The sequence below is a fragment of the Macaca fascicularis genome, chromosome 15 (assembly GCF_037993035.2).
Source record: "Macaca fascicularis isolate 582-1 chromosome 15, T2T-MFA8v1.1".
Lineage (NCBI taxonomy): Eukaryota > Metazoa > Chordata > Mammalia > Primates > Cercopithecidae > Macaca > Macaca fascicularis.
The window spans coordinates 5,913,757-5,940,283 of NC_088389.1; the positions used below are offsets into that span (position 1 = coordinate 5,913,757).

The 26,527-nt window shown below is 55.4% G+C and overlaps 1 protein-coding gene across 36 annotated transcripts in view; it reads right to left on the minus strand.

Annotated features, from left to right (window-relative positions):
- ADAMTS13 (ADAM metallopeptidase with thrombospondin type 1 motif 13) overlaps positions 1-26,527 on the minus strand; it is a 43,305-nt gene that overhangs the window by 1,196 nt on the left and 15,582 nt on the right. For 6 of the 36 annotated variants that reach the window (XM_074016083.1, XM_045372791.2, XM_065529898.1 and 3 more), the window contains 19 exons: positions 26,056-26,207; positions 25,880-25,943; positions 22,449-22,575; positions 21,507-21,655; positions 21,038-21,158; positions 19,821-19,901; positions 18,738-18,919; positions 16,594-16,729; positions 16,385-16,514; positions 15,567-15,752; positions 14,059-14,248; positions 13,302-13,422; positions 9,402-9,552; positions 8,144-8,368; positions 3,562-3,766; positions 2,581-2,899; positions 1,982-2,128; positions 1,478-1,654; positions 102-286 (listed from right to left, as the gene is read on the minus strand). In XM_074016083.1, coding sequence (XP_073872184.1) covers positions 102-286; positions 1,478-1,654; positions 1,982-2,128; positions 2,581-2,899; positions 3,562-3,766; positions 8,144-8,368; positions 9,402-9,552; positions 13,302-13,422; positions 14,059-14,248; positions 15,567-15,752; positions 16,385-16,514; positions 16,594-16,729; positions 18,738-18,919; positions 19,821-19,901; positions 21,038-21,158; positions 21,507-21,655; positions 22,449-22,575; positions 25,880-25,943; positions 26,056-26,207 — 3,048 coding nt within the window. Of the gene's footprint in view, positions 1-101; positions 287-1,477; positions 1,655-1,981; positions 2,129-2,580; positions 2,900-3,561; positions 3,767-8,143; positions 10,122-13,261; positions 13,423-14,058; positions 14,249-15,566; positions 15,753-16,384; positions 16,515-16,593; positions 16,730-18,737; positions 18,920-19,820; positions 19,902-20,264; positions 20,486-21,037; positions 21,159-21,506; positions 21,656-22,448; positions 22,652-25,879; positions 25,944-26,055; positions 26,208-26,527 lie in introns of those variants that run through there. The other 30 variants (XR_012424154.1, XR_012424153.1, XR_012424152.1 and 27 more) reach the window with 30 other exon arrangements.

Below are 26,527 nucleotides of genomic sequence, written 5' to 3' on the forward strand. Positions count from 1 at the left end.
AGGGTTTGAGTCTGAAATAAACTGAAGGGGGTCCCCTAGTCCTGCACCCCCTAGGGAAAGCTGTCCAGAATCACAGCACAAGTCCCCATGCTGGGCCTCACCGAGATGTAGCTGGCATTGGCTCCCTTGGTCCCATTGTCCATGTTGGTAGCCAGGGCATGGATGGCAATCCGGGCGTGCGGAGCCACGTTAATGAAGAGCCGGCAGCCCCCTGCCTTACTCGTGGCTGGACTCAGTGAGGGGCTCACGATTTCACCCCAGGGCCCAAAGAGCTGCATGTCACATTCTGCAGGGGGAGCAAGTGGGACATAGAAACCCAGACAGACCTCTGATGCCACAGGCCAGGGCAACTCACAGCCGGGAAGCAGTGCAGGGCAGCATGGCACTGTGGTCAATATTGGGGTTCCCAGGCAAACCCTGCTGAACCCCACCTCTACCACTTCTTGGCCCAGTGACTTTGGGCAAAGGCTAAATGTTCTGGGCTCTGGTTCCCTCCTCTGCAACTGAAGGAAACAATGGCATGCACTGAGCAGAGTGGTCTTTAGGACTCAATGATGTCACATGTGCAAGAGTGTTTCACACTGAACCTGGCACCAAGGATAGGCTCCACCCATGGCAGCCACTGCTGTTCCTCAGAGCTCACTGGAGCCGCCACCTGCCTATACCTCCTGCACCTCTTTCAAGGCAGATGCCTGTGTGGGTGGGGCTGGGCCGGGAAGCGAGAAGCAATGTGAACGGTGACAGTGGGCTCATGGCCTTTTGGCAGGACCCAGCAGCGCCTGTGCGCTGAGGCACATACACAGCTCTCTGCATAGGCAGGTGCTGGGGCAAGGAGGAGGCGCACTAGGTCTCTGCAGAGGCTAAGCCCACTGCCGCTAAGCCCCTGACACCTGGGGGAGCCGAGGAACCTCTGGAACCGGCTAGGGAAGCCGACTTCGGCCAGCTCAGACTGTTGGGAGAGGGCAAGCCCCCCAGGACAACCGAGAGGGCTATCAGAGGGTATCTAGGAGGCCATGGGCAAGGCAGGGGTCCCTGAGGTGGCATCCTCTGTCTGAGGTGTGCTTGTGGGTGCACACGCATGTACAAGCATGTGTGCTCACACCAGTGCACTAGAACAGGGCCGAGGGACAGTGGCTCTCACAAAAACCCTAAAGGGCCTTGAAAGGCTGGAGGGTTGGGGGCGGGGCGGGTGGGTGTGGGGCAGAGGCCTGAGGGACTGACTGAGGATGTGGACCACATCCCACATCCATCCATCTTGCTGCACAGTCCCAAAGAGGAGGGATGTAGCACTCATCCTGCGACCTCTCCCTGGCATGTACAGACTGACACTGGCCAACCCTAGCTCCTTCCATCTCAGTCAGCTCCCTCTGTATCTTCCCACTACCCCACTGGGACTGGCCCCATCCCCAGCAGCACCCACCCAGCCTCCCTGCCAGGACCGGAGCACCCAGGGGAGGTGGAGAAGGCCTGGCCATACCTCTGTAGAAGGTTTCAGGAGCAAGCTGGCTCCCATACTGCAGCAGCACCCCGGCTCCCGGCTGCCTGCAGCGCTGCCTCACCACCAGCGTGTTGGTCTTGGAGCTGAAAGTCATGCCCAATAGCTTCCTGCACATCTTCCTCCAGGTGAGCCGGCCCCAAAGCAACAACATGTCCCCTAGGAAGCGGCAGGGCAGTGAGGGTCCAGCACTACCATGCCTGGTCAGCAGAGGAGTGGCTCCTTGTGGACTGAGCGGAGTTCAAGTCCTGCCTCTCCCACTGCTGGCTATGTGACTCTAAGTAACTGAGCACGTCACTTAATCTCTCCTAGCCTCAGTTTCCTCATCTGTAAAATGCAGATCCTCACTCCCCAGTCATGAGATGGAATGCAAACTAAAGTTGGGAATGTACATGGGGCTCCTGCCAGGAACGGGGCATGCAGTGTTGTGCTGGCTCCTGGCAGGGGCCATAACTGGCAGCATCGCTTTCACGGCCCTAGACATACCCGCACTGCAGTTGAGAGAACTCTCAAGGACACGGAGGGTCACCACCTCCCCGAGGGGCCGCCCAATGGCCACTGCACAGTCTGCCTGCCCTGGTCCTCGCATGTCAATGGTTCCTGTTGGCTCAAGGTGCTGCCTGCCACAGGCACCTGAAAAGGGAGCAGGAGACTTCCAGGATTTCCAGCAGGGCAGGCTCCGGGGCTTCCAAGCTGAGGAAGGAGACCCGGAGGTAGGGGTGGATCCTGTCCCCCAAGGCCCAGCTGGAAGCCTTCTCAGGACAGGGATGGGGGCTAGGTAGGTCAAAGCATCACCCTCAGGGCACAGGGCTGCTTCCAGATGCTCCAGCAAGCAGGGGCACATGCAGAGCAGCCCAGAGGCTAGGGGGCTCACAAACTGGGTTCCTAACTTCAAGTTACTTCCCCTTAATAGTAGTAAAAGGGAGGTTTTGCTTTGCCAGGGAGGAAGAGGGCCAGCCCTGATCCTGGCCTCCCAGGCACACATCCCAGGGACCAAGCTCTTGTGCCAGTCCTTCCCAGAGGGAGACGCCTTTGCCCACCCCTCCTATAGCAGCTGCCCGACAGGAAGGAGGACAGGACGTAACTGGACTGCGCCGAGCTTTCCTGGGGCCCGGGCAGGAGCCGCCGAGGCTGGGGAGCCGGGGAGAAGAGCAGGGCCGGGGCCTGGGACCACTCCAGGGAGGCACCAGCAGGGGTGGCTGTGGTCTGTCCTGGAGCAGTGGCTTCTTCGTGAGGCACCAGGTTGGGCGTCCCCTGTCCCACACAGGGCCCAGCCCAGCAGCCACGCACAGTCACTGGCTTGGGCAAGTGCTGGCAGAAATCAGCCGGCACAGGCGCCTGGGCCTGGGGTCCGAGGCAGGTGTCATGCCGGCGCTGGATGCCATCCCCACAGGAAACAGAGCACTGCCAAGAGAGGGGAGGAGGAGTCACAGCTGACCCTGGCCAGAAAGTGACAAGGAAGTGGTAACTACAGGCCAGGAGTGATCCAATATAATCTTTGTACAAGCTGGGAGGCAGGTAAGTGTCTCCATTCCACAGATGAGAAAATTGAGGTTCAGAGAAGGCACCCAGCACAGGTCATGTAGGTGGGAGGAGACAGAATTCAAGCCTGGGTCCCTGTCACCCTCATGGCCGGCCTCTCCCTCCAAGCCTTAGAGCAAGCAGGCCTGTGGGGCTGCGGCTCATCTCTGTCTGCTGTGCCCCTGCGCCCTCCACACCATGAGCAAGCCCCTCCAGGGGCAGCCTGAGCCCCATTTACCATTGTCTTTCCTGCCCTGCCAGGTGCATGGCACAGCTGGCATTCCCTTATCTGTATAGAGCTGAGTGGCCTGCTGTTCATCTTCCAGTGTCCCCAAACCTAAGAGCCTCTTAAGTCCTAGCTGCCCACAGGTCTCTAGGCCTTCTGTGTATCTGCCTCTAGGTGCCCCCTCACCAACAGACCCAGCTCTCTCCTTCCTTTCTGGGGACACAATGAACCAATGCCCCCTAGACTCCCTCACACATAAGCAGCCATAGCTGATGCCCGCCCCAGCCCCACAGGGATCCCAAGCGCCCGCTGTGCTCACCTCCGTCCAGGTGCCGACATACCAGCGGTAGGTGCAGTCAGCAATGAGACAGGGGACGCTGGCCTGGGGCCGCACCAGTGCCGCACAGGCCGCCTCGTCCACCTCCACGTCCTGGCCTTGGTCGAGCTGCACACAGGCCACCGAGCGCCTAGCAGTGCCAAGGCCACAGCTGGCCGAACATGGGCCAAGGGACATGACTTTCCACCTGCAGGAAGAGAAGACCCCAAAGAGAGGCTGGGTCTCCCCAGAAACGGTACTGCCCCATGCGGGCCCCTCTCCACCCGCGTGTCCTCGAACAGTTGCCTAGACAGCTTCTGTGGCCAGGCGAGATGGGAAGTGCAGCCACAGAGCCCCTCCTGTCTGGGGCCAGGGCTCACAGCCACAGGAGAGCTACCAAGAGGCCCTGGAGGAAAGAGGCTGCTCTTTCCCTAATTGCACATCCCCCTCTCATCGCCTTTCTCACAGAACACCTGTCAGCACCCCAGGGGCTGCCTATGGAACCAAGTAACAGCAACAGGAAGCGAGCCCCTGGGTAACAGGAGACAGATCTCACCACCCCACGTTCTACAAGGGGGAAGGCCGAGGACCTTAACCCTGCCCATGTTGATCTGTAATCATTCAATAACTAATTATGGCCCGCGTTCTTCAGAGCCCAGACACGAACCCAGGCGCCTGCAAGGGAGCTGGGATCTTCATCACAATACTGTTCTCCCCCATGGCGCTGCAGCGCTGCCTCTTGGACCCGTGCTTTCTGTGGCCTGGCGCTGTTCTACATGACACTGGGAGGTGGCAGTGAACCAAACCAGACCCCACCTCCACTCGGAGCATGGATTGTTCTCCATTTGGGCATCACTGGCATAAGCGACTGGATGCTGCTTTGCTGTGGGGGCTGTCGTGTGTATTGCAGAAATTTTATTTTTTAGTTTATTTTAATGGTTTTCTTTGAGACATGGTCTCATTCTGTCATCCAGGCTGGAGGGCAGTGGTGCAATCACGGCTCACTGCAGCCTCAGCCTCCAGGGTTCAAGCCATCCTCTCACCTCAGCCTCCCAAGTAGCTGAGACTACAAGCGTGTGCCATCATGCCCAGCTAATTTTTGTAATTTTTGTTTGTTTGTTTTTGTTTTTGAGATGGAGTCTCACTCTGTCGCCCAGGCTGGAGTGCAGTGGCGCCATCTCAGCTCACTGCAAGCTCCGCCTCCTGGGTTCACGCCATTCTCCTGCCTCAGCCTCCGGAGTAGCTGCGACGACAGGCGCCCGCCACCACACCCAACAAATTTTTTGTATTTTTAGTAGAGACAGGGTTTCACCATGTTAGCCAGGATGGTCTCAATCTTCTGACCTCGTGATCTGCCCACCTTGGCCTCCCAAAGTGCTGGGATTACAGGCATTAGCCACTGCGCACGGCCAATTTTTGTATTTTTTGTAGAGACGGGGTTTCACTATGTTGCCCAGGCTGGTCTAGAACTCCTGGGCTCAAGTGATCCTCCCGCCTTGGCCTCCCAAAGTGCCAAGCAGAGCGTCACAGGAGGGACGAGTGTGCCATTCTGGACCGATGCTCAGGGAGGGCTCTGGGTCATTCTGGAGTTGTGGTGTCTGAGCCGAACCTGAGGAGGGATATTCAGGGCCTCGAGGATATCCACAGAAGACATCAGGCAGCAAGAGCTAGCACAGAAGCCCTAAGTCAGGGGATTATCCCTGGACTGTTCCAGGACAGTGAGGCCAGGGTGGCTACAGCAACGTCAGAGGGATAGCCAGAGCTCATGTGGTGTGTGCCTGCATCCCAGCTACTTGGGAGGCTGAAGCAGGAGAATCACTTGAGCCCAGGAGTTCAAGTCAGGACTGGGCAACATAGTGAGACCCCATCTCTGAAAAAAAGTGAGGGGAGGCTCAGTGGCCCAAGAGGTGGTCTGTAGAGAACAGGGCTACCTGGCAGGCTGTGCTAGGTGTGGGAGGTGAAGTTTAATTACCATGCAGGCAGCGTGTAGTGTGAAAAACCCTGCAATTCCCATAAAATCCCATATCATCTCTAAATGTGATGTGGAAAAATAAATGGGACACACAGCCAAGGGATTTTAGCACAGGCAAAGAAATCAGGACACATTTGTGACACGGATGTTAAATGGCTATAAAGCTACAACATTTAAAACAATTTTTTATGGGCAAGAGAATAGCTAGAAAAAAACACACAAACAGAAACTGGCAGATCACTTGAGGTCAGGAGTTCAAGACCAGCCTGGCCAACATAGTGAAACCCTGTCTCTATTAAAAATACAAAATCAGTTGGGTGTGGTGGTGGGCACCTGTAATCCCAGCTACTCGGGAGGCTGAGGCATGAAAATCACTTGAACCCAGGAAGCGGAGGTTGCAGTGAGCTGAGACTGCACCACTGCACCCCACCCTGGGTGACAGAGAAAAACTCTGTCTCAAAAAAAAAAAAAAAAAGGAGAAGAAAAAAACCTAGTAGAAAGCCTAGACATAGATTCTAACATACACCAATACCACCAAGGAGCCACCTGGGGGCATCAGGGCTTGTTCAACAGATGCTGGTTAACAATTTAGAAAAAAAAAAAAAAAATCCCTTGGTCCCTACTTTGCAAATACATTAGTACACGGTTTAAATGTAAGTAAAATCTTTTTTTTTTTTTTTTGAGACAGGGTCTCACTCTGTTCCCTAGGCTGGAGTGCAGTGGTGGTGTGATCTCTGCTCACTGCAGCCTTGAACTCCCAAGGTTCAGGTGATTCTCCTGCCTCAGCCTCCCAAGTAGCTGGGAATACTGGCATGCACCACCATGCCCAAATTTTTGTATTTATAGTAGAGATGAAGTTTTGGCATGTTGCCCAGGCTGGTCTCAAACTTCTGGGCTCAAATGATCCACCCACCTCAGCCTCCTAAAGTACTGAGATTACAGGCATGAGCCACCACGTCCAGCCTAAATTTAAGTGAAATCTTATCTGTAACTGGATGTATTTAAAACTAAGGAGACTGGCTGGGTTCGATGGCTCACGCCTGTAATCCCAGCACTTTGGAATGCTGAGGTAGGCAGGTCTCCTGAGGTCAGGAGTTCAAGATCAGCCTGACCAATATGGTAAACCCTGCCTCTACTAAAAATACAAAAATTAGCTGGGTGTGGTGGTATGTGCCTTTATTCCCAGCTACTCGGGAGGCTGAGACAGGAGAATGGCTTGAACCTGGGAGACGGAGGTTGCAGTGAGCCAAGATTGCACCACTGCCTGGGCAACAAAGCGAGACTCCATCTCAAAGTAAATAAATAAATAAATAAATAAATAAATAAATAAATAAATGTAAGTGGACAGGAAGGAAACATGGCAGTAGGGTGCTATCTATTAAACCTGAGTGCTGGAACACACATGTCCGTTACATTCTTTTCTGGACGTTTCTATATGATGTAGAAAAGTACTTCTTTATTAAAAATGCTAAACCTACAAAAAGAAACCATTAAAGAATTGTAAATGAGGTAGGCAAATGTTTGCCCTTTACCACTGGGCTCTGGACCTCACAGATTTGAACATGATTCTGTCCCGTGTCCTAGTGTGGCTGTGTGTGTCCCTGCAGGGACCTCCATCCCTCCCAGCTTCCACATCAGAATGCTGGTGCTCACAGCTTCAGGTTCTGCTCAAATGCTGCCTCGTCTGTCCCCCAGGCCTCCCCACACCGCACCCTGCCTGCACGGTGCTTAAACTTCACCTCCCACACCTAGCACAGCCTGCCAGGTAGCCCTATTCCTTACAGACTGGCTCTTGGGCCACTGAGCCCCCCACCCCATCTTGTTTTGTTTTGTTTTTGGGAGGGAGTCTCGCTGTGTTGCCCAGGCTGGAGTGCAGTAGCACAATCTTGGCTCACTGCAACCTCCACCTCCCAGGTTCAAGCGATTCTCCTGCCTCCACCTCCCAAGTAGCTGGGATTCCAGGTGTACACCACCACACCTGGCTAATTTCTTTTCGTTTGTTTGTTTTTTGAGATGGAGTTTCGCTGTTGTTGACCAGGCTGGAGTCCAGTGGTGTGAGCTTGGCTTACCACAACCTTGGCCTCCCAGGTTCAAGCGATTCTCCTGCCTCAGCCTCCTGAGTAACTGGGATTACAGGCATGCACTACCACACCTGGCTAATTTTGTATTTTTAGTAGAGTGGGGTTTCTCCATGCTGGTCAGGCTGGTCTCGAACTCCCGACCTCAGGTGGTCCGCCTGCCTCAGCCTCCCAAAGTGCTGGGATTACAGGCGTGAGCCACCACACCCAGCCTAATTTTTGTATTTTTAGTAGAGATGGGGTTTCACCATGTTGGCCCGGCTGGTCTCAAGCTTCTGACCTCAGGTGATCCACCCGCTTTGGCCTTCCATAGTGCTGGGATTATAGGCATGAGCCACCACACCTGGCCCCGTCTTGTTTTTTTTTTTAGAGATGAGGTCTCACTGTGTTGCCCAGGTTGGACTTGCGCTTCTGGACTCAAGTGATTCTCCTGATTCAGCCTTCCAAGTAGCTGCGATTATAGGCGCACACCACAGCACCTGGCCTGGCATCTGCACACACCAGGAGCTGCCCCTCCCGTCACCGGCTGACTCACCTAGGTGGGCAGGGCTCCAGGCTGCAGGCCTCCTGGGGGTCTGGGCGAGGCAGCCCCTGGCATTGGGTGTCCAACAGGATCTCCTCCTCCTCATCCTCCCCATGGGCCCGGGCACAATACAGGATCCTCCGCATGACCCCTCCCCCACAGCTCACGCTGCAGGCCGCCAGCTTGTACTGCCACCTGGAGCAAACTGAAGTCGGGGACCCCAAACAGCCCCAGGGCCTGGGAACCCAGGGGAGTCAGGTCTCCCCCTTCCTTTCCCCAGACCAGGAAGAGACAGGAAGCTGGGAAGGGCCTGGAGAGGTTCTCTTTCTGGAGGCCCCCCTGTGTCCTCACCAAGAGGCTTGGCAGAGTGGACAGACCCATTTTACAGAAGGGAGAGGTGAGGGCAAACGACAGATGTCGTATCCCAGAGACAGTGGGGACAGGGGTCCAGGCACCCAAGGGCCCTGCATGTCTTTCTTGAACAGTGATCCCAGCACCACTGCCCTGGAGCCCACCTCGCTAGCTCTCCCCTCCTCCCCTCCTGCTGTGTTTGGCTGCATCACACTGAATACCATCCATCAAACTGCACTCCCCCTCTGTCCTGTTATTATCTGTCCTCTTTCCCCCTCCATTTGCTCCAGGAGGTCAGGGACGTTTCTCTGCCTTGTTCTCTGCTGTGTCCCCCAGCTCCAGGACAGCCCCGGGGCTTAGGTGCTCCATAAAGAGCAGGTTATTAAGAAACATCCCAGCAACCACGTGTGCCCACAGCATCCCAGATCCTGTGCAATGTACTTTACACGCATTGCATCTAGCATGCATTTTACACTCGTTGCATTTAGCATATACTTCACATGCATTTAATCCTTTCATTAAACCCCCCACCCCAGTCTTCTGGGGGCACAATATGACCTGCTCCCACTGGTGAGGACAAAAGATCCGGCTTGGAGGTGAGGGAAGAGCCAGGATGCAGACCTAGAACCCCCTGTCTTCTTGGGAAGGGGCCCCCCTGGCAGGGCAGGGCTCTGGGCTGCAGTCTTCAAAGGGGCTGGGCCGGGGCTCTGGCCCGCACTTGGAGTGAGGTAGGGGGATGGGGCGGCCATGGTCTAGCCTCACACAGCGCACAGCCAGCGGCACCTGCCCCCCTCCGCAGGTCACTGGGCATGGAGCCAAGGCTAGGGTCTCCCACGTGCAGGGAGAAGGCCAGCACTCTGTAGGAGGCCACGTCCCAAGGCCAGACTTTCCCCTGCACAGTCTTGCTCCCCTCACTCACCGAGCAGGGCACGGGACAGCCTGGCAGACCTCCCGCCGGCTTCCAGGCTTGCTTGCCAGGCCACACAGCTCCTCCTGGACAGGCACCCTGAGGGCAGCGTCCATGCACAGGAAACGCAGCTCCATCAGGCCTGCATGGACGAAGCAGAGACCTGGAGCCCCAAGGGGTGGGCTCAGCAAGGACCACAGCCTGGGCTCACTGGGCAGCTCTAGCACATAAGGCCTGCATGGGTCTCGCCTCTGCCACTTACCAGCTGTGTGACCTCAGACAATTGACTTAACCCTCTGAATATTAGATTAAAAAAAAAGATAATGGCATCTCCCTTGCAGAGTCATTTATAAAGATTTTTAAAAGGGGAGATGAAAAGTGCCTGGCACATAGTAGATACTTGACAAATGGTAGCTGTTATTGTTTATTGAGAGGCATTATAAGAATTGCAATATGGGCCGGGCACAGTGGTTCACGCCTGTAATCCCAGCACCTTGGGAGGCCGAGGTGGGCGGATCATGAGGTCAGGAGTTCGAGACCAGCCTGACCAACATGGTGAAACCCCGTCTCTACTAAAAATACAAAAATTAGCTGGGCGTGGTGGTGCGCACCTGTAATCCCAGCTACTCAAGAAGCTGAGGCGGAGAATCACTTGAACCCGGGAGGCAGAGGTTGCAGTGAGTCAAGATCGCGCCAGTGGACTCCAGCCTGGGCGACAGAGCAAGACCCCATCTCAAAAAAAAAAAAAAGAAAAAAAAATCTCAATATGAAAATATCTGATTGTGTGTATCATAAAGATGTTATTAGGGCCAGTTTTCTCAAGTCTCTCCTTTAGGAATAGCCTCCAAAGAAATAGACAGGCTCAGTGGCTCATGCCCGTAATCCCAGCACTTTGGGAGGCCAAGGTGGGCGGATCACCTGAGGTCAGGAGTTCGAGTCCAGCATGGCCAACATGGTGAAACTCCCTCTCTACTAAAATAAAATACAAAAAATTAGCCAGGTATGGTGGCGCATACCTGGAGTCCCAGTTGCTTGGGAGGCTGAGGCATGAGAATCGTTTGAACATGGGAAGCGGAGGTTGCAGTGAGCCAAGATCGCACCACTGCACTTCAGCCTGGGTGACAGAGGGAGACTGTCTCAAAAAAAAAAAAAAAAGAAAAGAAAAAATCTCTTGGTTGGGCACAGTGGCTCAAGCCTATAATCCCAGCACTTTGAGAGGCCGAGGCAGGAGGATCACTTGAGCTCAGGAGACCAGGCCGGGCAACATAGGGAGATCTCATCTCTGCCAAAAATACAAAAATTAGCAGGGTATAGTAGCTGCTCAGGAGGCTGAGGTGGGAGGAAGCCCAGGTGGCAGAGGTTGTAGTGAGCTAAAATTGCACCACCGCACTCCAACCTGGTGACAGAGCAAGACCTTGTCTAAGAAAAGAAAAGAAAAGAGAAAAGAAATCTCTTTTTGGTCTCGGTTTCAAACAGGCTGACATTTTACTGAGCAAGTGGTTAGGGTGTTCGTTTAAGAACACGGTGTATCGGCCGGGCGCGGTGGCTCAAGCCTGTAATCCCAGCACTTTGGGAGGCCGAGACGGGCGGATCACGAGGTCAGGAGATCGAAACCATCCTGGCTAACACGGTGAAACCCCGTCTCTATTAAGAAATACAAAAAACTAGCCGGGCGAGGTGGCGGGCGCCTATAGTCCCAGCTACTCGGGAGGCTGAGGCCGGAGAATGGCGTGAACCCGGGAGGCGGAGCTTGCAGTGAGCTGAGATCCGGCCACTGCACTCCAGCCTGGGCGACAGAGCGAGACTCCGTCTCAAAAAAAAAAAAAAAAAAAAAAGAACACGGTGTATCTTCTCAAGCCCATTAGGATGGCCATTATAAAAAACACAGAAATAGGCCAGGTGTGGTGGCTCCCGCCTGTAATCCCAGCACTTTGGGAGGCCAAGGCAGGCAGATCACCTGAGGTCAGGAGCTTGGGACCAACCTGGCCAACATGGTGAAATCTCATCTCTACTAAATAAAAAAATTAGCCAGGCATGGTGGCAGACGCCTATAGTCCCAGCTACTCGGGAGGCTGAAGCACGAGAATCACTTGGGACGCGGAGGTGAAGCTTGCAGTGAGCCAAGATCGTGCCACTGCACTCCAGCCTCGGCAACAGAATGAGACTCTGTCACCAAAAAAAAAAAAAATTAAAAAAATAAAACAGAAATGAAAAGTGTTGGCAAGGATGGGAGGACACTGGAACTCTTATGCACCATTGGTGGAAATGTAAAATGGTGCAGCCACTGGGGAAAACAATCCAGCAGTTCCTCAAAAATTAAACATGGAATTCTCATCTGACCCAGCTAGCACACTTCTGGGTATACACCCGAAAGAACTGAAAGCAGGCCGGGCGCGGTGGCTCAAGCCTGTAATCCCAGCACTTTGGGAGGCCGAGACGGGCGGATCACGAGGTCAGGAGATCGAGACCATCCTGGCGAACACGGTGAAACCCCGTCTCTACTAAAAAGTACAAAAAACTAGCCGGGCAAGGTGGCGGGCGCCTGTAGTCCCAGCTACTCGGGAGGCTGAGGCAGGAGAATGGCGTAAACCCGGGAGGCGGAGCTTGCAGTGAGCAGAGATCCGGCCACTGCACTCCAGCCTGGGTGACAGAGCGAGACTCCGTCTCAAAAAAAAAAAAAAAAAAAAAAAAAGAACTGAAAGCAGGAACTCAAACAGATATTTGCACACCCATGTTCACAGAAGCGTTATTCACAATAAAATAGCCAAAATGTGGAAGGAAGCCAAGTGTCCACTGATGAATAAATGGATAAACATATAAAGGATACACTCACAATGGAATCTTTTTCAGCCTTAAGAAGGAAACACACATGCTACAACATGGATGAACTGTGAGGACATCACACTCAGTGAAATCAACCAGTCACGAAAAGGTAAATGCTATATGATTCCACTTCTACAAGGTCCCTGGAATTGTAGAATTTGGAGACAGAAAGGAGAATGGAGGTTGCCAGGGGCTGTGGAGGAGGAAACGGGAGTTCGTGTTTCACAGGGACAGAGCTCCAGTTTGGGAAACTGGAAAAGTTCTGGAGAGGATGGTGGTGATGGCCGCACAACAATGTGACTGTGCTTTTATGTCACTGACGTGCATGGGGAGAAACAGTTATGATGGTAAATTGTATAATATGTGTGTTATACTACAATAAAGCAAGATTGGGAAAATAGAAGAATGCTGTGTACCTTTTTTTTTTTTTTTTTTTTTTTGAGACAGAGTCTCGCTCTGTTGCCCAGGCTGGAGTGCAGTGGCGCGATCTCCGCTCACCGCAAGCTCCGCCTCCCGGGTTCACACCAGTCTCCTGCCTCAGCCTCCCGAGAAGCTGGGACTACAGGCGCCCGCCACCACACCCGGCTAGTTTTTGTTTTTTTTTTTTTGTTTTTTTTTTTTTTTTGTATTTTTAGTAGAGACGGGGTTTCACCGTGTTTGCCAGGATGGTCTCGATCTTCTGACCTCATGATCCGCCCACCTCAGCCTCCCAAAGTGCTGGGATTACAGGCATGAGCCACCGCACCCGGCCTAACACTGTGTCTCTTAAAGCTAAGGTTTCTCTGCTCGGGTCGTCAGCTGGGGCCCCCTCTGGCCGCTCTGCCGGGGCCATCAGGAATAGCTCTCGTGCCACACTGCCCGTCATTATTGTCTTTTCCTACTTTTCAGCCAGTCAACATTTAAAGTGGCTGTCACATTTGAAGTGGCTGTCAGCTTTCTATACTTAATCTCCTTGTATTACTGCGTGTTCCCATACAGTCTGGATTTTCTGCAATCCACCTCAAATGCTTTTTAGAAGGGGGCAAGATGCAAGTGGATAAGAGAGTTACCATGAGTGCTGGTCCCCAGGAGCATCCCAGGGGCCCTCACCTCGCCCGCAGGAGACGGAGCACGGCCCTGCCAGAGGGGTCCACACGTGTGCAGCTTGAGCCCCCGTCCTGATGCTGCCCCATGGGGAGGGAGCCTCCTCCCCTGCAGAGGTGGCATCCAGCTGTGGGGAACAGCAACAAGTTCGTGGGTCTGGGACTCCTCTGAGCACCCAGCGACCCCCGTCCCAATCTTCTCAGGAGGCAGCAGAGAGAGCAGGAAGTGGCATGTGCACACCGGGGCTCCCTCCCCTGTTCCCTTGGCTCCCCGGTCTCCCGGTGGGTGTCCTTGCTGCACACCCCACCTTTGCAGGCTCCTCGGCAGCATGAGTGCTCACTATGGGCCTGGCCGAGAGCTGGGAACCAAGAGTGGGACGCGGGAGCATGACTGGCCCTGCAATCCCCCCAGCCATGAGGGGCGAGGGTTGCCAGCACCCAGGCCAGAGAGCAAGGCCAGTCAGCCTCCAGCCCCTGGACACCGGGCGGGAGCCTGGCAGCGTTTCTCTGCACAGCAGCTGCATTATACTCTCCTCAGATGCTTCTCTCAGCCCGGCTTGCAAGGGGAATGGGAGCCTCCCGAGGGGCCCTGAGCCCTCTTTCTAAGCTTCTTTTCTGAGCAGGGGTGGCCCTCAGACAGCATTCCCACAGAAGGAAGGTGTTCTCGCTCTGGCCTGGAGGACAATGATGATGGGTGCTCCTCATTCTCCCAGCCAGGTAAAGGACCCAACAGCCCCAGCCACTCTCATGCCCAGGGCACTCACATGGCCCCAGCCTGCAGGGCATGACATCCCGACACACGGCTCAGGGGCAGGCAGCTTCTCATCTACGGAGTCAGGCCCTTCAGTCGCTGGAGCCTCCAGGCCATCTGCCCCCGGCACACAGGTCTCGTTCTGCAAGGCCGGGCCTGCTCCACTGGCTGATGTGCATGGGCCGGGCTCTGACACCTCCCACCTGAGGATGGCATGAGACAGTCATCAGGCCCTGCCTCTGCCACCCAGTGGAAGGTACAGCCCAGCTGCTAGGGGCAGGGAGGCAGAGGACCTGCTCCCCAACATCCAGGAGCCCAAAGTGGGGTCACACAGAGAAGTGAAGCTCAGGGTCTCTCCCTGAAGCACTGGGTTCTCCATTCATCAGCCAGCAAGTTCCCATTCAACAAGCACTCGCTGCTCAGCAGTCAAGCACCCCCCCTGCCTCCAGGGTGCAGAGACAGAACCTATCCCTGGCTGGGCGCGGTAGCTCACACCTGTAATCTCAGCACTTTGGGAGGCTGAGGTGAGCAGACTGCTCGAGCCCGAGAGTTGGAGACCAGCCTGGGCAACATGGCAAAACCCTGTTTCTACAAAAAATACAAAAATTAGCTGAGCTTGGTGGCGCACACCTGCCAAGGCAGGAGGCTGCAGTGAGCCAAGATCAAGCCACTGCATACCAGGCTGGGTGAGAGAGCAAAACTCTGTCTTAAAAAAAAAAAAAAGAGAGAGAACCCATGCCTCCTACCCTCCAGAGGCAGAGACCGACCTCCAGCCAGGCAATCACTGACTCCATGCACCATAGCAGGTGCAGAGAAACAGGTGCCACATGGAATCGGATCACCAGGTTCAACGGTGGCCAATGGGTTTCAGCTGTGAGTCAGCCCTGCGCTGGAGTGGCTGCCTGGAGAGCTGTGTTGAGAAGGATTCTGAGGCCCTATCTGGCCTCAGCAGGGAAAAGTGGTGATTGCTTTGTCTGCCACAGATGAGGGGGCAGGGAAAGGAGTCCAGAGCTATGAGTGGGCCACCAATGATCCAGACCAATCCCCTCCCACCGGTCAGGTCACAAAACTGAAGCCCACAGAGGAGGGGACTTGCCCTGTCACTCAGCTGGTTAGTGGCAGGGCAGGATGATAAGCCATTGTCAACTTGGACACTGAGGGGAGGAGATGCAGCCATGTGGGCACAGTGGAGATGGTGGTGATGAGCAAGTGACATCTCCCACTCCGTTCAGTTTGACCTCATCCTCGAAACCACCCCCTCCCCAGGCAGGTCGGCATCCCCATTTCAGAGCAGGGGCTCGGAAGCTCAGAGACGGAAACAATGGGTCCAGGCTCTCCTGGGTAGTAAGGAACTCTGACACCGGCACTTACAACCACCAGGTGACACTGCCCATCACCCTGGATGGTGAGGCTCCACCAGAGGCCTCAGGAGGAGGGGATTCTCAGAAGGACTGGGGCTCAGCGCAGGGACAAACTCTGCCAGGGAGTCCCTCCCCCAGGCCCACCTAGCCCTGGGCTCACCTGGCGGGGCAGGGCTGGGGGTTGCAGATTTCCACTGCCACAGCTGGCTGCTGGGCCCCTGCTGTGCACCGGGCTGGGGGCAACGTCTTCAGGAGGCTGCCCTGGGCCTCCACGCAGCGCACTGGCCGCTCCCGCAGGCCACCCCCACAGGAGACACTGCATGGGCCGAAGTCTCCCACCGCCCAGCTGAGGAAGGAGAGAGAGCGTTGGGGCCCTGGCCAGGTCCCAGGCTAACTTGGGGTGATGGGGTGGTGGGTGCTGACACACTTCTCCTGGTCTGGGACAAGCAATGGGTATTAGGACCAGCCTAGCTTCTCCAGGTGTCTCCAGGCTGCCAGACAGATGGCTGAGCCTGAGGACACCCGAATCACATGCTGGTGGGCAGCTGCCCTGTCCTGCACCCAGCAGGGATGGCCTTGTCCCTAACAGTGTGCCCATCAGGTGCAGTGACAGCCAGGGACTTTGCACCAGAGCTCCCCAAGTCTCCCCACAACCCTCCAGGTAGGCAATCACCTCCATCTCGCCATGAGCACCTGAGCTCAAGAGAGGCCTCGGTGGCCCGGACAAGGTGGCAGCAGGTGTGGGTCCCACTGGGCTAACATTGTCACCGTGTCTGCCCTGAGCCTCAGTGTCCTCACGTGCAGAAGGGGGCACTCACAGAGCCCCCTCGCAGGGCTGTGGGCAGGGGTAGTGAGAGCCTGCACAGAAGCAGCTCAGCCCGGCCCTGCCACATGGGCCCCATAGGCCAGGGACAGAGCCCAGCAGCCCCAGCAGAACCCTCTCTCCCACCGGAGCTACGCAGACAGCACCACACTCACTACGGAGGGCAAGGTTCGAGCATGCAGGCCTCTGGCCACGCTGGTGGCTGCTGGCTCCCTTGGCACCGGGCAGTCTCTACCAACTCCTTCCTGGCCTGGTCCAGGCAGCTGTAGTTTACCCAGCGCAGCCCTGGGAGGGAAGCGTGAGGGCTAGGCTGCCTCCCTGTAGAGGCAAGCCATGCTGTGGGCGAGCCTTCCCTGGGTCTCACCTGCCCCACAGCTCACCGAGCAGGGCCCACGCACAGCGGCCCACACCCAGGCCTGCCGCGGCTTAGGCTGGAAGTAGGTGAAAGTGATGTCTGGGCAGGTGAGGTTGCCATACTCCTCGCCGTACCGTCTGTAAACCTGCAGACAGACAAAGAGCTTCAGGCCTTGTCCAGTGGGTTCCCTGAGGGTCACTGTCACGGCCACCTCCCCTGGGAAGCCTCCCAACTTCTTCTTCCATCCCTATAATCTTTCATTCAACAAGCAATCACTGGCCAGGGACGGTAGCTCATGCCTGTAAACGGAAAACTTTGGGAGCTTGAGGCAGGCAGATCACTTGAGCCTAGAAGTTTCAGACCAGCCTGGGCAACATTGTGAGACTCCATCTCTATTTAAAAAAAAAAAAAAAGTCAAAAAATCAGCTGGGCATGATGGGGCACGCCTGTAGTCCCAGCTACTTGGGAGGCTGAGGTGGGAGGATCACTTGAGCCCAGGAGGTCGAGGCTGCAGTGAGCTGTGATAGTGCCACCGCACTCCAGCCTGGGCGACAGTGAGACCCTCTCTCAAAAAACAACAAAAACAAAAATAATGACAGGCAATTGCCGACGCTGACCTGTACCAGGCTCTGGGTAGAGCACAGTGCACAGGACACTGGCTGAGCCACAAGGAGCTCTCAGTGGGTTGGGATAGGGGGCTGGGGCCAGGTAATTACCAAGTCATTGGTAGGTTAGGGGATAGGGTATTCAGGCAGCACAGAGAAGGCTCCCGAAGCTGGTTGGGTAAAGGATAACGTACAATGGAGGAGGCAGGCCCACCTTAGGCTGAGCTAAGGAGCCCAAGAAGGGCTAGGGCAGGGCCAGCTCAGAAAGGGCTTCTGGAGCCAGAGCTGAGGCCTGTGGGGTTGGCAGGAAGAAACTGGATCCCTGGGGCCCTGTGGCCGGCTACTGGCTTGGGCCTGGCCTGGAGAGCACTGGGAAGAATTTCAGCAGGTTCCTGGGCCTGAGGCTCTTCAGGAGGGTAACTGGGTCTTGTGCCCAAGGCCAGCCCAAGAAAGAGGCCAACCTGGAGGCCAGAGCCCAGGGCGAGGTGACATTCAGCACCTGCCCCCTCGATGCCCACATCTGGCCACCACCTCAAGCCTGTGTTGGTTACAGTGGGGTTTCTCAGGCCCAACACAGGGAAGTCTTGATTCAGGGAATGTGCAGAGGACCCAAGAATCTGCTGTTTTACACACTGCAGAGGATGACGGGAGAGCACTCAGCAGCCAGCATCTGGAGACAATGTCCCAGGCAAGGGGAGGGGAGGAAGGGAGCCCTATTGGGGGAAGGGAAGGGATGAGCCACTCACAGGGGCTTGCTCCGGCCCGGCCTGGCCTGATATTGGGGAGGCCCTGCTGTCTCTGGCAGCTGTAGGGGCAGAGGACGCTGCCAGAGCAGCCAGCTGGAGCCGCTGAGACTGGGCCCCTCTCCCAAGGTTCTCAGGTCTGTTTCAGCCTGCGCTCATGTCTCTCCACCCTCCACATGCCTTCCTCAGCAAAGCATCAACAGGGACATACAGGGGCGAGCACAGAACACCGAGGACACACCTGAACAAGGCCTTCCGGTTCCCACGCACTCTACCCCAAAGAAGCAGTGGGAGCCAGCATCTGTTCTCAGCATCCTCAGCACCAAGGCCTGCTCCCCAGATGCCACTGCCCCTGCATCCACGCCTTCATCTCCCCACAAACCCACACAGTAGGACCTTCCTTCATCCCTCCCACATCGACACTGTTCCCTTGGCCATATGCTTCCCTCCCTGCTTGGCCCGGCAGTATCTGCTCATCTGAGACCTCAGCTCCATCACTCTTTCCCGGGAGCCCTGGACCCCTGCCTGGGGCCCTCCGACCTTACCTGATCCCAGAACTGCAGGGCCTTCTCCCACAGGCTCTGGGCACAGGCACATTTGGATATTTATTTGTGGGACCCTAAGCCCCTGGAGGAGCTAGCTGCATTTTGCTTAGCACAGGGCCCAATACATAGTGGGTTCCCTGTAAGTGGCCACTGAATGAATAAATGAACGAATCAGGGAATGGATGGATGGACAAACGCGCAAGCAGCCATAGCCCCCAAGAAGCCGCCCCCACTGGCCTCCCCCAGGCTCTCCTGCTGACCTGGATCTCAGCATCTTCCTGGAGGGGTCCCCAGATGCGGATCTCCTCCAGGTGGGGCAGCCGGTCCTTGGTGAGGGCCACTCTGTACTCGACACGGCCATCCTCCAGGAGGGAGGGGTAGGTGGTGTTAGAGGAGATGCTCGTCTTCCCAGCCACAACGTAGCGCCCTCCAATCCTCACCGCTGTCGGAGAACCAGCCCTGTTAGCCGTGTGGAACTGAGCACCCATCCTCCTCACAGGCACATGTCAGTGACTCTCCTTCCCAGGGTCCCCAGCCCTCCTCTAAGGAGCTGCAGGCATCTGAGCCAGAGGCTTCCCCACAGCGGAGGCTCTGTGCCTTTCCACAACCTGGTGAGTGCCATGAGCAAGTGCACTCATGCACAGAACTCGACAGGCTCAGGGCTCAGGGACCCCACGGCAAGGGCCGGCAACCAAGGCTTCAAAGGTTAGGTGCAGGCACACTCCAGAAAGAAAGACCCACTGTGGCCCTGAACAGCAAAGAAGGAGGCCTTGCCCAGAGAGAAGCCCGGCCTTTGCTGTTGGCTTCCAAGAGGAGACACAGGTCACACGAGGCAGAAGTGTCTTCCTTTAGGGCGGGGGCTGGCTGTACCAGAAAGACCAACTATGTGATTTAGGATAGAGGCTTTGGGTCACCAGGAGACTGAGAGTATCCACGTGGTCAATTAGTCAATCATGTCTTTGCACTCAAATCCCAGTAAAAACTCTCAACTCCCACTCGGTGGGCTTTCAGTATGGGCAATACTCCATGTATATGGCCACATTCCAATGCTAGAAGGGTGTCACATCCCTGAGACATCAGGCCTCCTGTTTGGACCCTCCCACACTCTGCCTACATCTCTTCCCTTGGACAATTCTAACCCATGTCCTTCTGGAAGGAGCCACAGCCACATGCCACAGCTCTCAGTGAGCTCTGGGAGTCTTCCTAGTCAATTATCAAGCCTGAGGGTGGTTTGGGGAACCCCTTGAACTTGCGAGTGATGTCAGAAGTGAGGGCATCTTGGGGACAGTGTCCTGTACCTTTTCAGTCTAGCTAACTGGGTGGGAGTCCTCCAGTCAACTCACCCAAGTGTGTGAAGAGAGGCCTGTGGTTGGCAATGTAGACACTGGTCAGGTTGGGGGTAACCGTCAGAAATGTGACATATTCTAGAAAGAAAAAAAGAAGGAAAGATGCGTGGACCTCACGGCCACCACATCACAGACAAAGGGAGCTGATCTTAGCTGGTCAGGAAAAATTGAACAATGCCATGGGGCTGGCTCCAGCAGCACGGAGTCCCCTGTCATGGGGGCAATTAAAAGCAGGCTGGAGGACCACCTGCCAAGGCTCTGCCCTGGCTGGGAGAAGGGACCAGGGCCAAGGTTCTCCAGCACCGTGGGGCACGTCAGAAGGAGGCAGGGCTCAAGTCTCTGCTCTCCAGAGAAGCGCTGGCATTTACAAATGATTTTTGACCTCATATATACACCAAAGTCAAAGATTTTCCAAGTGTAACTACCATCCCTCTCACTCACTTGTGTCTCTCTCAGTGGGATTTCTTGAGCAGGAGAGAAGAGGCTAGCTGCTACAGAATGCACGATGTCCGGATTATTATTATTTTTTTAGAGTGTCTCGCTCCTTTGCCCACGCTGGAGTACAGAGGGATCTCCACCTCCCTGGTTCAAGCAATTATCCTGCCTCAGCCTCCCGAGTAGCCGGGACTACAGGTGTCCGCCACCACGCCCAGCTAAGTTTTGTATTTTCAGTAGAGACAGGGTTTCACCATATTGGCCAGGCTGGTCTTAAACTCCCAACTACAGGTGATCCACCCGCCTCAGCCTCCCAAAGTGCTGGGATTACAGGCGTGAGCCACCACACCTGGCCAATGTCACTGGCAGATCAGGCACTGACATCCCATCTCTGAGTCTCAATTTCCCATCTGTGAAATGGAGATAATAGCAGTAAGCCCCTCCTTGGTCACTACAAGGATTCAGGGAGACAATCGGGAACTACCAAGTGTGTTCCTTGGTTCATAATTCTGTTTTTTTGAGCCAGAGTCTTGAGCACAGCTACAGTGAGCCACCATTACTGAGGCACCACAGTCCCAGCAGTATCAAGGCCAAAATCTGAGCCTGCCACAGGAGGGTGGCGAAGTGGAGGAGGGAGATGCTGACACTGCAGGAGGCATCCAGGGCTGAGTGAGTGCGCGGGCCCTGTGACCTGAGCAGCCCCTGCAGCAAGGCTCCGGGCTGTGGCCATCTTGGAAGCTGGGGGAAGCCCAGCCTCTGCCCTGAGGGAGGCTGCCTACCTCTCGCTCTTCCAGCTGTGAAAGAGCCGTTCCGTGGGCTGCACGTGCTGTTGTCCCCACCACATACCTGGCACACGTCCCGTACCTGCTGGGAGTCCATCCTGCCATCACAGCCAAATGTCTATGCAAAGGGAAGGACAGGGGGCCAGTGTCACTGGAGGGTGCTGGCCTCAATGACACTGCAGCCCTGCCAGCTCTGAGGTTCTGGGATCCACAAAACCAGCAACACTTCTGCAGCACCCCAACATCTACACAGGAAGCAAGCGTAAAGGGCTCAATGACTTGCCCAAGGTCACACTGCAGCCCTTAACCCAGGCTGACTCCAAGTCCAGATCCTTTTCCCCAGCACCACTCCCCTGCAGACTGCACTGCAGCTCCACTGGGGCCAGCACCCACCGACCTGCCCCCAGGAGCCTTCCGATAGGACAGGCAGGCCCCAGGGCTATCGCCAATGTCCACACACGCCTACCCTGCAGCTGCCCGACACGCACAGGCTTAGGGTCCCATCCTCCTGGGGGCCACTTGGCACACACCGGGTCCCATCCAGGAAGCTGTCTCCACGCTTCATGATGAAGCTCTCGCCAATTGCCCGGCACATGTGCCTGCACAGAGCATCCCCTGGGAGGGCAGAGTGAACAAGGGGTCCTGAACTGAGCAGGAGAGGCAGGCCCTCCAGCCCCCACCCAGCTTCATCCTTTGCATCTGGGGCAAGGGTTTCTATCTTCCCCCCATCCTACCTCCTAAGGCAATAATCCTAATCACAATCCTAATCTAATCTAGTAACTAATGGTATTGAATTATGAACCAAGCCTGGGTGCAATGGCTCATGCCTGTAATCCCAGCACTTTGGGAGGCCGAGGCAGGCAGATCACATGAGGTCAGCAGTTTGAAACCAGCCTGGGCAACATGGTGAAACCACATCTCTACTAAAAATACAAAAAAAAATTAGCCGGTGTGGTGGTGCAAGCCTGTAGTCCCAGCTACTTGGGAGGCTGAGGGGCAAGAATTCCCTCAATCCCAGAGGCGGAGGTTGTGGTGAGCTGAGATCGCGCCACTGCACTCCAGCCTGGGCAATAGAGCAAGACTCTGTCTTAAAAAAACAGAATTACGAACCAAGGGACACACTTGGCATTTCCCGATTCTCTCCCTGAATCCTTGTAGTGACCAGGGAGGGGCTTACTGCTATTATCTCCATTTCACCGATGGGAAATTGAGACTCAGAGATGGGATGTCACTGCCTGATCTGCCAGCGAGGCCTGGCCACTATGTGATCCACGGTCTGTGGGACACCAGAGCCTGAGCCGCATTGCCCAGTGCTGGAGAGATAGTAGGCCAACCCCCCACGACTCTGCCCTGCCCGAGGGTCTCCAGGGCTGGCTCCTCCCCTGACCCCACACTCCGCAGGCCTCACCTTGGCTGTGTGGTACAGCAGCACCCCAGTGGTAGAAGGAGGCACCGCCAGGGGAGGAGTGCAGCGGCTGGTTGTCGGTCCTGGCACACTGTTCCGACATGAACTCCAGCTGGGTCTTCTCACAGGCCTGGCCAGGAGGAGGCAGAGGACAGGCAGAGGAGGGGGATGGGGGGGGTGTTGTCACTGGGAGACTGCACGGCACCCTGCAGTGTGGGATCAAGATATGGGTGTGGCCTCAGCTCCAGGCTGTGCCTCGGTTCCCTGCTCTGTAAACCGGGGTGACAAAAGTGCCTGCCCCTCTCTATTGATGGGAAAACTCCGGGGAATCCATAAAGAACACAGGGCAGCAACGAAGAAGAAAGCCGGGAAAGAGCATTATGCTCGGCATCTCTGCTTCCAAGGCCTGAACTCAATAAAACAGTGATGGGGATGTGTATGCTTTAGGTAGCGCACCTAGAGGCAGGTAACCAAAGCACGGAGCAAAGACCTCGCCACCGGAGCCTCTGCACTCAGGCAGGCGTCCTGGACTTTTATGCACTGACAGAAGATAATCGGAGTTGACTCCCTGGACGGCCACACTGACCACGCTGCCTCCATGAAATCCCACCACCCTCTGCTCCAGCCAAAGACCCTCCCCTCGCGATCTGGGGAGGTCTTGGGGGTCCATTTGGAGAAGGAGGAAAGGGAGGGTCTCACCATACAGAACATGTAATACATACAGGGCCAAACCCACACCCAGGGCCATCCAAGCAGGGGACGGAATTTAACTCAATGTAAAAAAAATCTTTCTGGCCGGGCGCGGTGGCTCAAGCCTGGAATCCCAGCACTTTGGGAGGCCGAGATGGGCGGATCACGAGGTCAGCAGATCGAGACCATCCTGGCTAATCTAACATGGTGAAACCCCGTCTCTACTAAAAAATACAAAAAACTAGCTGGGCGAGGTGGCGGGCGCCTGTAGTCCCAGCTACTTGGAAGGCTGGAGAATGGTGTAAACCCAGGAGGCGGAGCTTGCAGTGAGCTGAGATCCGGCCACTGCACTCCAGCCTGGGCGGCAGAGCGAGACTCCATCTCAAAAAAAAAAAAAAAAAATCTTTCTACCATTTCACACCACGAGGATGGCCAAAATCAAAAAACAGAAAACAGGCCGGGCACCATGGCTCACACTTGTAATCCCAGCACTTTGGGAGGCTGAGGTGGGCAGATCACCTGGGGTTAGGGTTCAAGACCAGCCTGCCAACATGGTGAAACCCCATCTCTATTAAAAAAAAAAGAAAGAAAGAAAAAGAAAGAAAGAAAGAAAGAAAGAAAGAAAGAAAGAAAGAAAGAAAGAAAGAAAGAAAGAAAGACAGACAACAGAAAGCCACAAGGACTACAGCGGATGTGGGGAAACCGGAACCCTCATGCAATGCTGGTGGGAACGTGAAACAGTTCAGGTACTGTGGAAAATGGTTCAGGTACTGTGGAAAAAGTCAAACATAAACATATATGGCTCATGCCTATAATCCCAGCACTTTGGGAGGCCGAGGCGGGCGGATCACCTGAGGTCGGGAGATCCAGACCATCCTGGCCAACGTGGTGGAAAACCCATCTCTACTAAAAATACAAAAAATTAGCCAGGCATGGTGGTACGTGCCTGTAATCCCAGCTACTCCAGAGGCTGAGGCAGGGGAATCGCTTGAACCCGAGAGGCAAAGGTTGCAGTGAGCCGAGATTGCACCACTGCACTCCAGCCTGGCAACAGAGCAAGACTCTCTCAAAAAAGAAAAAGTCAAACATAGAATTCCCATATGATCCAGTAACTCCACTCTTCAGCATACTACCAAAAGAATTGAAAACAGGAGGCCGGGCGCGGTGGCTCAAGCCTGTAATCCCAGCACTTTGGGAGGCCGAGACGGGCGGATCACGAGGTCAGGAGATCGAGACCATCCTGGCTAACATGGTGAAACGCCGTCTCTACTAAAACATACAAAAAACTAGCCGGGCGAGGTGGCGGGCGCCTGTAGTCCCAGCTACGCGGGAGGCTGAGCCAGGAGAATGGCGTGAACCTGGGAGGCGGAGCTTGCAGTGAGCTGAGATCCGGCCACTACACTCTAGCCTGGGCGACAAAGTAAGACTCCGTCTCAAAAAAAAAAAAAAAAAAAGAATTGAACACAGGGATTCAAACATGTGCAAGCACGTTCGTAGCAGCTCTGTTCCCAGGAGCCAAAAGGTGGAAACACCTCCAATGTCCATTAGCAGATGACTGGATGAAAATGTGGTCTATCCCTGCAGTGGAATATGATTCAGCCAGAAAGAGGAATGAGGCGCTGACACAGGCTACAACACAGGTGAGCCCTGAGGACGTGCCACTGGTGGAGGAAGGCAGGCAGGAAGCACACCTGTTGTCTGGCCCCAGGTACGTGGCATGTCTGGAACAGGTCAATCCACAAAGACAGAAGGGAGATCAATGGCCACCGGGTGGTGGAGGAGAAATGGGGAGGGACAGCCTACCATATGGGGTTTACTCCAGAGTACTCCAGAGTACTGGAAACATTCTGAAACTTTCACACCTGTAATCCCAGCACTTTGGGAGGCTGAGGAAGGCAGATCACGAGGTCAGGAGATCAAGGCCATCCTGGCTAACACGGTGAAACCCTGTCTCTACTAAAAATATAAAAAACTGGCTGGGCGTGGTAGCTGGCAACTGTAGTCCTAGCTACTTGGGAAGCTAAGGCAGGAGAATCAATTGAACCTGGGAGGCGGAGGTTGCAGTGAGCTGAGATAGTACCACTGCACTCCAGCCTGGGCGACAGGGTGAGACTCTGTCTCCAAAAAAAAACAAACAAACAAAAAAACAAACTCCTTTGCAGCCATGCAGCAGGGCATTGTACTCCTAGTGGGGAGGTTCTCCCTGCAGAGATGTGCTCTAGAGGGCAAAATGGCACTCAGGGAGGGAGGCGGGGTACCTCAGGGGCTCTGTGGGCATTAGCAAGACTGGCCTGGTTTATGAACGGGGGTCCCAATGTCCTTCTCACTCTTTTTTAATTTTTATATATTTTTTGAGACAGAGCCTCATTCTGTCACCCAGGCTGGAGTGCAGTGGCCCAATCTCGGCTCATTGCAGCCTCCACCTCCCAGGTTCAAGCGATTCTCACGCCTCAGCTTCCTGAGTAGCTGGAACCACGGGCGCCCGCCACCATACCCGACTAATTTTTTTATTTTCTGTAGAGACAGGATTTCACCATGTTGGCCAGGCTGGTCTTGAACTCCTGACCTCAGGTGATCCACCCACTCTGGCCTCCCAAAGTGCTGAGAGTACAGGCGTAAGCCACCTCACCTGGCCCCAAAGTCCTTCTCAAATGTGTCCTGGTGTGAACCACAGATGGTCACTTTGGCTCCCCCAGGGCCCGGTGCCACCAGCTGCCCCCTCCTGCCCCAGGAAGCAGGCCTACCTGAGTGTTGCACATCTCGGCCTGGAGGTCAGCACCAACACACGCACGCCCCCCAAAGGCAGGTCTGAAAATGCCCAGGAGACAGGAGGGTGAGACAGGAGGGTGACCACTGCCTTCAACTAGGGAATGTGGTGTGGCCACCCTCCCTGACAGAAGAGCACCCCTCCCTGCAGTACCTGGGGTTGTTGCACTGCCGCCTCCTGGTGACCACACCTCCTCCGCAGGAGCGGGAGCAAGGACTTTGGGGACCCCAGCTAGACCAGTGCCCATGTACCGCTGCTATGGGGGTCAGCTCCACCAGGGAGCGGCAGCGACCCTTGGAACACCACTGCAAGGCAAGGACAGCTTAATCTCCCATCCCACGGCGACCCCACCACAGCGACACCCAACACACACAGAGAGTCCCCCAACATACTCAGGGGTCTCTCAGCACACACATGGACCCTACCCACAGTGACCCCCAAACACACACAAGGAACTCACCCATACGGATCCCCCAATGCACAGGGACCCCCCCAACACACACAGGTAGCCCAGCAACATGGATCCCCCAGACCCACAGGGATCCCCCAATACCCAGAGATCCCCCCAACATACACATAGAACACCCCAGGGACCCCTCAACACACAGGGATCCCCCAACATACA